The sequence below is a fragment of the Carlito syrichta genome, unplaced genomic scaffold (genome assembly GCF_000164805.1).
Source record: "Carlito syrichta isolate Samal-C Ts95f unplaced genomic scaffold, Tarsius_syrichta-2.0.1 Scaffold316463, whole genome shotgun sequence".
Taxonomy (NCBI): Eukaryota; Metazoa; Chordata; class Mammalia; order Primates; family Tarsiidae; genus Carlito; species Carlito syrichta.
Genome location: NW_007260559.1, coordinates 487,583 through 496,614, shown reverse-complemented (window position 1 = coordinate 496,614; position 9,032 = coordinate 487,583). Strand labels below are relative to the sequence as shown.

General features: G+C 42.5%; 1 protein-coding gene across 2 annotated transcripts in view; it reads right to left on the bottom strand.

Annotated features, from left to right (window-relative positions):
- Positions 1 to 453: 453 nt before the first annotated feature.
- Positions 454 to 9,032, bottom strand: part of NFKBIZ (NFKB inhibitor zeta) — a 29,929-nt gene continuing 21,350 nt past the window's right edge. The window contains exons 1-12 of one of the 2 annotated variants that reach the window (XM_008074462.2): positions 6,826 to 6,998; positions 6,269 to 6,299; positions 6,044 to 6,147; positions 5,810 to 5,953; positions 5,178 to 5,443; positions 4,347 to 4,452; positions 3,825 to 3,971; positions 3,595 to 3,658; positions 3,193 to 3,362; positions 2,209 to 2,319; positions 1,915 to 2,082; positions 454 to 662 (exon numbers count right to left, since the gene is read on the bottom strand). In XM_008074462.2, coding sequence (XP_008072653.1) covers positions 609 to 662; positions 1,915 to 2,082; positions 2,209 to 2,319; positions 3,193 to 3,362; positions 3,595 to 3,658; positions 3,825 to 3,971; positions 4,347 to 4,452; positions 5,178 to 5,443; positions 5,810 to 5,953; positions 6,044 to 6,147; positions 6,269 to 6,299; positions 6,826 to 6,954 — 1,494 coding nt within the window. In that variant the 5' untranslated portion in view covers positions 6,955 to 6,998 and the 3' untranslated portion in view covers positions 454 to 608. Of the gene's footprint in view, positions 663 to 1,914; positions 2,083 to 2,208; positions 2,320 to 3,192; positions 3,363 to 3,594; positions 3,659 to 3,824; positions 3,972 to 4,346; positions 4,453 to 5,177; positions 5,954 to 6,043; positions 6,148 to 6,268; positions 6,300 to 6,825; positions 6,999 to 9,032 lie in introns of those variants that run through there. The other variant, XM_008074461.2, reaches the window with a different exon arrangement.

The following is a 9,032-nucleotide window of genomic DNA, read 5'->3' as shown; positions in this document are numbered from 1 at the left end:
TTTATTGACTTACACAGTTAAAACACAACCATGTTAATGACCAAATATGTACAATATATTCAGAGATAAAAAATAACAATTATACACAGTTTGCAAAGATCAAATTCTAACCATGGACACCTTTCGTCTAGTCCTATGACTAGAGACTTTCTAACACCAATAACTGCAGGTACTGCCTCAGGCCAAACCAAGCCTCAGCACTATATTTACTTGTTTCCTTTCGAAGGCTCTTATTTTTCTTAAAGAAATCTTTACAATTTACCTGCTTTGAAACTGGCAATAGCTCTATGAGCAAAGTCTTATGCCACAAATCAAAGTCTTTTCCTACCCAAAAGCTACTGTTCATTGAAGGCAATTTTATACTCAGATCAAATTCAGATGTCTAGATCCCAGATACCTGGGTATGAAATATGCAAATCTGCCATGAGAAATTAGATATTTTTCTTCTTTTCCTTTAATATAACCCACTATATAATAGTGAACTAAATAGGTTTGTTTCATAGAAACAACTTACATTTGCCAATACAGGGCAAATGGTCTATGTACAGATACATCAGGACTGCCTAACTGACAGTGAGTGTTGCTGACCAGGCTCCAAGTTAATGGGGCTAATAGGGTGGAGCTCTCTGCTGAATGGACTTTCCCTTCAGGATACGTCGGATCTAAAAGAGAAGTAAAAAGATTTGTGAGGTTTGTTTTTAATGGTCAAAAAACGGCATTTCATTGCTTTCTGATATACACTATACTACTCCTATTAACTCATAAGTATACGAAGAAATATGTACAATATTTGTCAAGTTTAAGGTGACTTTAAAATAATAAACTCCTTTTAAAGCTTATTTCAGATCTCCTTTGTCAATTTTTGTGTGCAAGAAAGAAAAACATCTCCCTTAAAAATTATCTGTCTTTAAAATAAAATAAAATAAGAAAATTACCTGACGCTGAAAATCTCCAAAACTAAACTAGGACCTATAGTCCTTTCCTAATCTTTACTCCTGCTATCTGTGAGAACATTTAATACAGGGCAGTAATTACGGTATATTATAATATCTTTTATCTTGAAGTCAAGCTCAACTATCAAGAACACAAAACCCATCTATTCACGCACAAGTAAATTCTTAATAGCCTTCGAGTTAAAATAGCTGTCATGACAGCCAAGTGTGAAAGCATCTGTGCATGACTTCATGGATCACAGAAAAAGACCCTAGGCTCATTCAGAGCCACGTGATTGATTTTACACCTCAGTCTGACAAACTGTATCATCTGTCCCTCAGCCCACAACAGATAAGAGGAACAATTTAGAAGGAGATTGGGGTAGGGGATACGACTGATAGCTGCTAGGACACACAATAAAAGTAAGGAAAAAGACCTTCTCTCTGCCCGACGCACATACACACAAAACACAAAAGGAAAAAGAAGAGTCATCTGAGAACATTCTATGAAGAGTCAAATGGCTCCATATCTCAATAATCCCTGAGCACAGAGTTAGATGACCGCACACCACAAACGGTTTAAGTGGCAGCAAATTCTGGGCTTAGTTACTAATAATGATGGTCCCTGGAACCATCATTATTAGTAACTATATCAATCTTATCAGCTGAATCTTATTTAATACTGCAAGATTTTTTGTAATGATTACATGATATGGCCAGGCACAGTGCCTCACGTTTGTAATCCCAGCACTTGGGGAGGCCAAAGCAAGAGGTCTGATTGACCCTTGACCATTTTGGGTTCAGAGATAAACCTTCCAATTTCTTAGTCTTTTTTTGGAAACAAAACAATTCCTGTGAGACACAGACGCTGACAGAGCCCATCTGAAGAGCATCAGCCAGCCTGCGCCCTATACAACCTCATCTACCTTGATGTTTTTGACTGGGGGCTTAAAGTATTTCCTCTCCCTCCTATAACCCTCACCTGTTCTCCCACAGGGCCATCGGGAACCAAATGCACTGGCTGTTCGTTCTCCAAGTTCCGAGTACTTGGGTCTGCTCCCTTCCTCATCAACAGGCGAACTGCATCCAACTGTGTCACCCGATACTGCAGGCTGGCAGCAACATGGAGGGCAGTGTTTCCATTGTAAGCCTGAAGACAAAGAAGTGAAATAACAGTCATCAGGGAGGGGGACTTCATGAAAGGAGCCCAACAACCTGAAGAAGGTGTAAAGGTCATTGCAACTCTGGTAGGGCTACTGAAGCTTTCTGTAAGCACCTTCGCATTCACAAAAGACAGGCAGCTGGGCAGCTCCAAGAAGAAGCGAATGAGTTCCAGATTTGCTTCTTCAGCGGCCAAATGCAGGGCTGTACGGCCACTTTTACGATCCTTGTCAAAGGCAAGAGGAAAAAAAAAACATGAAAATCCAGATTCGAGGCCTTGGAATACACTTTTCACACAGTCTCTTAAATGTCAGACACTACCTTGGAGAGTCACTTTGAATGCTCCCTTCCCCACAAAGCCTTCCTTAATCCCAAACTCAATGGAATCTTTTATTCCTCTTAAATTCCCTATTCATTCACCTGCATGCCTCTTATCACAATCTACCTTTGTATTCAGAGTGGCCATAAAACATAGAAACATAGACGACATTTTTTTTTATCATGTATTGTCACATATCAATAAACCACTTATTATGTATTTACCTGTGTTTTCAGACTTGGTGACTAACCCCAGAGTTATATTTAGCTGTCTCTCTCCCCTCTTTTATTAGACAGTAAGCCCTTAAGGGTCCAAGTGGTTTTTGACTTAAGCATTTTCCCCCCAAAGATTCTCAGCAAATAAAGCCCAAATTTTAAAATAATAAAATACTTTCCAGTTTAAAAAACAGAAGATTAAGTCCAGATCTTACAATAATGAAGAAACCCTTACAAAAAGCACTACCAATATTCTCAGTGAATGAAAATGGAAGCCAGAATGACAAAATTAATTTCAAGCATTTGCTTTCCCTTTCAAAGACAAATTTACTTGACAAGTAAATGATCTTTTGGTTCATAATCCATGGATTAAAGGAAATCAAGAAAGGAGATGAAATGATCTTTTAAAATCTAAGCTTCTTAACTATCCATTCATTGCTACTCCATTAATCCTTTTTAAAAAAGAAAAAAAATAAAGAAGTTTCCATCTGTACTTGGGAGCAAGGTCTTTTGCTATTACCACTGTTCTCCCCTACTCCAACTCAAACCTTTTCTATGAATTTACCTTTGCTTCCACTGCTGCTCCCATTTGGATCAGACACTTAATGGTGTCAACCAGACTCTTATTCTTCAGTAAAAGCTCCTGAACTTCAGGGGAATGTGGTTGTTGATTTATCTGGAGCTCATGGACCACAGTGTTGTGGGCCATGACTGCACAATGAAGGGGAGTCAGGCCTGGAAGGAAAGCATAATAAAGCAGTGGTCAAAAGTCCCATCAAGTCCTGTGGTCCCTCTTTAATAACAAACCTTGAGGATGGTTTCTAATTTTACTTACAAATGGGCTCTACAAGAACCAGCAAAGCAATCTGAATTTCCCTCTTAGATATGATACTTAGTAAGCACTCTTAGAACTCCTATGCCTCACTCTCTAAATGGTTCTTTACCTAATGAAGTTTCCGTTGCTTACCATCATAGTTAGTTGCCTCAAGATCCACAAACTGATTGCTCCTCACTGCTCCCTTCTGAATTGCCTGCAAAATTTTAAAACAGACATCTGTGAGAGAGACAAGCTACACACACACTTTATTATAATCCCAAGAAATGTAATTCAGAATAGATACTGCAACAGGTAACCTACATCTGGCTTCTCATATCTAAGCCCTATCTCTTTAGCTTGCAATGATGGAAGCCTCTTACCTGGAGCACCTGGGAGTGGCCCTTCTCAGCACAAACGTGCAGAGGCGTTCTTCCCCAGCAGTCTGTGGTGTTCACTTGGGCCCCAAGGTTCACCAGATCCTGCACAATGAGATGCTGATTGGCAGCCACTGCCACCTGAAAGGCACTCTGTGAACACCCAGGGGGAGGAAGAAAACATGTTTTTAAACATTAACATTATCATAACAAGAAATATGAAACTAAACTATGACTAAGGGAAACACCCATGTAGAGAAAATAAATCCTATTAATAAGAAATCAGATACTGCAAGACAAGGAAACTAAAATAAGCTTAGGGTGCAGCTTTATTATACTCAGTCTTTGGTCAAATAACTACAAAGTTAACGTTAATAACCTCAGGGTGGATGGTGGCAAAAAGTCAACATCTCAAAGTTAATATTAACTAAAGCCTCTTGATCTTGAGCTCTGAGATGATCTACATATGTGCCATTCACTTTGCCATGACCCCATCTTTGCCATTTCAGACTCTGTTGGGATCCTCACCTGTCCATTGTGCTCTTTAATATCCAGCATGTGAAGTGCATTCATCTTTCTTGCGAGAACATAGGAAAGAGCCCTTCTCCCTTGGGCAACAGCAATGTGAAGGAACCTGGGGAACAAGAAAGGAAAAGAGGTCAATCCCTTCTGATTTCACTAAATGTATGTTAAAAAAAAAAAAAACCAAAAACCAACCTTCCTTTAGCCCTCTTTTTGATATAATGGTGCAGTCAAATGAAACACTGCAGAGTATAATTTGTCTTTTCTGCTAGATTAATAACACATCCCAGTTGCAACAGAATGAGTTAGGCTAGCAGAAACAAGAAGAGAAAGACAACTGTCAGGCACCATGCTGATCACTTTAGATCTATTATTTTTAATATTCACAAAAACCATCTGAGGGAGGCATGGTCATTTTACATGTCAAGAAACTGAGGAATAGAGAGGTTGAATAACTTCCCCGAGGCCACAAAGACATCAGGACAGATTAGGATCAACCTACAAATCAACTCACAGTTTATGCCTCATCATGTTCTCATTGTTTCTGCTCTACAGACATAGTCTGTGACGCTCTTCCAAACCCAATTATACAGGAAGACACATATACTTTTATTAATTTAGAACAGGTCATTTGTTCAGCCAAAAAAATGAAAAAAAGGGAAACTCTTTCTGGAACTATTAGCTATAATTAAGTAGCAGTTTCTGCCTACACTAGTCATCTTGGTTAACCAACCACTAACCAAGATATAACTTGGTATGCCCTAGACAATCCTACGCCCACTATGTCCAGTAAGTGTGGTTTGCCTAATTAAGTTTACGAGATGAAAGAATACTCACGTGTCACCATCTGCATCCTTGGAAAGAAGGTGGTCTTGGGAAATATTTGCCAATTTGCTTTCTTCCTGCTCTACTTGCCACTGAAAAAATGATTTCCCTAGCTGTGTGGTGCTCAGTGGACTTCCGGTGATGTTCTGGCAGGGCAACGAGGTGCTTACAGAGGTGGAGGCTACTTCGTGCCCCCCAATGGCCTCACAGGCGCTGCGGGGCATCATGCCGAAGCTCTGCAGGTGAGCATCACTTTGTGGCTGGACATTGGAGGAAGTCTGAATGGGATTCACAATATTCTCAGATTCCTCATGACTACGGAGAAGGGAAGCAAAACTTTGGTTTGTGCAGAACTGTGGTGCCTGACCATCAAAGAGGTCAAGTTCAAAGCTGGGGGACTGGGAGGCTCTGGAATAGGGACTGTATTCCAGGGCTGGGCTGTGGGTGTAGTGCGGCGGCTGCTCTACATTCTGGTTCTGTGGAGAATATTGGTACAGGGAAGCCTGGTCCATCATCTGTGGGGAGCCACTGACTTGGAACGGTTGATACTTCTGAGGCGGGTGGAAGACCTGCCCTCCAGGGAAGTCCTGACATGCCTCTTGAGGAGAGCTCTGAGGGACCACCACAGGGCTCATCCAGCTCACTTGGACTGTGTTCAGGGAAACAGGGCTGCATTCATTCTTAATGTTTATAATGTTCTGAAGCAGGTCGGCACTGGGGTCCTGTCTGGGCTCATGGTGATGGACATCTTCCATGCTCTCCACGGGCGTGGGTGTTTGAGGCGGTGTCTAGAAAGGAAGAGAAAGCAAGTTGCACACGCGCTTCCTTCTAAACTTATTCCAGGACGTTCAGAGGAAAATTCACCTTTTAAAACTTACCAAAAACTGGGTATGCAACAGAGATGGCCTTTTGCAGACTGGTCCATCAGACAACAAATCAGGCCCTTTCCTTTTCCCACTGTATGCTACTGTGTTCTTCAGTTCTACACTCAAGAAAGGAATATGGAATCCGTGATTACTTCACCTTACAAATTTTGCCCATTACCAAACTGAACCATTTTACTCCAAAGCCCCCATAAAATCATGAACAGACGTGGCTCTTACCTGTGAACTGTTCTATGTTCACACCTTGCGTCTACAGGGAAAAAAAGTTTCCAGTTAAGTGCACATAAAATAACATCCTGCTCAGTATTCATCAGGGGCTAGGCTTATCTCCACCACGTTAGATGGCTCACCATAAACCTCTTGACACGGTCATTCTATCAGTATTTATTTTCCACCTCAATTTTCGTTCTACCTTGCAGTTTCCCCATTTTCACTTTCCACTTAGTTCACCACAGGTCAAGATAAAACTAATAAGGCCGCTTGATTTTTTCCCTTTCGAGTCGAAACGTTCCGTTCCGACTGAGCCCTGCTTACTCCCTCGCCCTAACTTGCCGCCGTGGATTCATTCTGCAGGCTTCCCTTGCACGCCTACCAGGTGCCTAGCGCTCAGCTAAGTCATAGAAACACATCAGATAACAAGATCAATGCGGCCTCTGTTCTACGGGCTTTGCCATCTACAAAAAACTGCAAGTGACTGACTACACCCAGGTCAGCGGAGGACAATAACTCCGACCCCTCCCCACCACCCCACTCAAAACAAAAAAAAACAGGGTCACCTTAAAGTCATCCACAGCTTGGCCAGAAGCCTTCTGTTTATGACTTCGGATGTGCAACAGGAGCTCCTTCACTGAGTTCTTCACACGAACACCTTGGAAAGGTCCTCTCTGCTGCCTGCCAACCCCCATATGGGGCTCAGCTGCTCAAAAGAAAGCAGAACATAGCCCCGGTTAAATCTCTTCACAAACATAAACTTTAACAACCCCAGAGGAATAGCTGTCTCATATATCGAGTCACTGAGCAACGGGACTGCAAAGCCTTTCCAACTCGCTCTGGCCAACGGCCTTGTGTCTCCCCAGCGCTACTCAATGACTCTGTGTTGCCTGACACCTTCCTCCACTGAGGACCCAAAGGAATAAAAGCTCATAAAAATGTAGTCAGGGATCCCCAGAGCCAATAGATAAACCCAGAGTAAGCCTCTCGGTCTCTCAGTCCTACCCACTCTGAGACAGGACCACAGATTTTGCCACCCTCTCATCGATCTATAATTATTCTTGACTTTGGAAAAACCTTGGAGGAGCAGGAAATAAATGATGCAATTTTAGCCTTTTAAATCAAAGCCTTTATGTTCTCTTGGGAGTTTTAAAGTCTACTAATTCCATTCATCTAAAAAGGCACAAAACAATTTCCTCCAAAGACCTCAATGTAGCAAAACTTTACAATTAACAATGTCTTAGATTTATTTTTTTATTATTTCCCTCAATTCAACAGTGCCAAGAAAGCTGCTTAAATTCCCTGAGCTTAAACACATTTTCACATATGCACATAGGATTTCCCCTCGCTGACTGTTTTTGGAATTGCTTACATAGGTCTTCTAAGTAAAAAGGAAATATGCTCGTTTCACATTTAAACTTTAAAATTTGGTATATAAAACAGTATTCCACTTCTGACCACTACTATGTCACATCTTGGGATCAAAGTTGCACACACAAAGACACGCACAAAGTCAGGAAATGAATACTCCAGTCACCGCAAGTAAGGAAAAAAGAAGATGGGACAAGAAAAATGCATAATATGAACATAGGTATATATCTCATAAACCTATGAGATAAACAGCTCAAAGATGGGATGAGTGGAACCGTCAGTTGGTTTTATGTTTAAGTTTAGGGATTTCAACAGAGACAAGAATTGCCAGAATCTAACAGCATTTATCTGGGATGACAGCAGTTAATAATCCGACGTCACAGAGAGAAAAATGCAGTTCCAGAAATCCCCTATGACCGTGTGATAAATCAAGGAACTAGCAAAACAGTTTCACCCAGGTGGGGGGGAAAGGTCCCCAAATATACACACACACACTTTTTGGATCTGCTACACACAACATACATTGGCTTAAATGGCTTTTTAAATGTGCTTAAATGACTTAAAATGAAAGTAGAAAGTCATTTTTTAAAATAAAAGACAGCCAAAACAGGAGTAGCTGGCAGTGGGGAACACCGGAAGGACGTTCTGTAAAACCATGCCAAGTGACACTCTTAGCCTCCGAGGTTATCCGGGCGTTCTCTAGCCTACCCAAAGTGGCATCCTGTTTTCCTCCAAGTTATGCAACTCGACTCATCAAAAAAATGAAACGAATCAATTCACAAAGAAAGCAAGCACGTTGCCTTCTTTTGCTAGACGTCTTGGCCATTCTAAAGCACCCAGAGCAAAACACGAGCTCGGAAATCCTGGGCAGACTTCTGAGACTTGCCAAACTGAAGGCCTAACCTGAGTTGGTTTCCGGTCCAGCTTCACCTTACGTCTTGGTAAAAAGTTTTCTTTCTTTTAACAGCAAAGTCCTTTTACTTCAAATCTCCACAAACACACAGGAAGAAGTAAGTCACGACCTGCTTCCACACAGTTCCCAAACCCGGATCCTCCGCCACCGCTTTTCAGTAAAGCTTTTCACCCCGAGACAGAAACGGGAAGAAAACGACAAAATGACACCTACATCAGACCCCAGATGGCCATAGCACAGTACGTTAATCACAAGTCAACAGCCTGTTGAGGGGGAGAGGGAGAGAGGGAGGGGGAGAGAGAGGGAGAGTCGGCGCTCCGCTCCGAGTGGCGCTTCCGAAGCTCCGAGGCCAGGGCGCGCGCCCCGATGCCACAGGCCGTCCCGGGCCCCTCGCGAGGCCACGCGCCCGCCCGGGCACGGCGTCCCGCGGGCCCTTACGAAGTGCTCGCGCAGCCGTCCACGGCGAGCGCGCCCGAGCCCCGCGGCCGA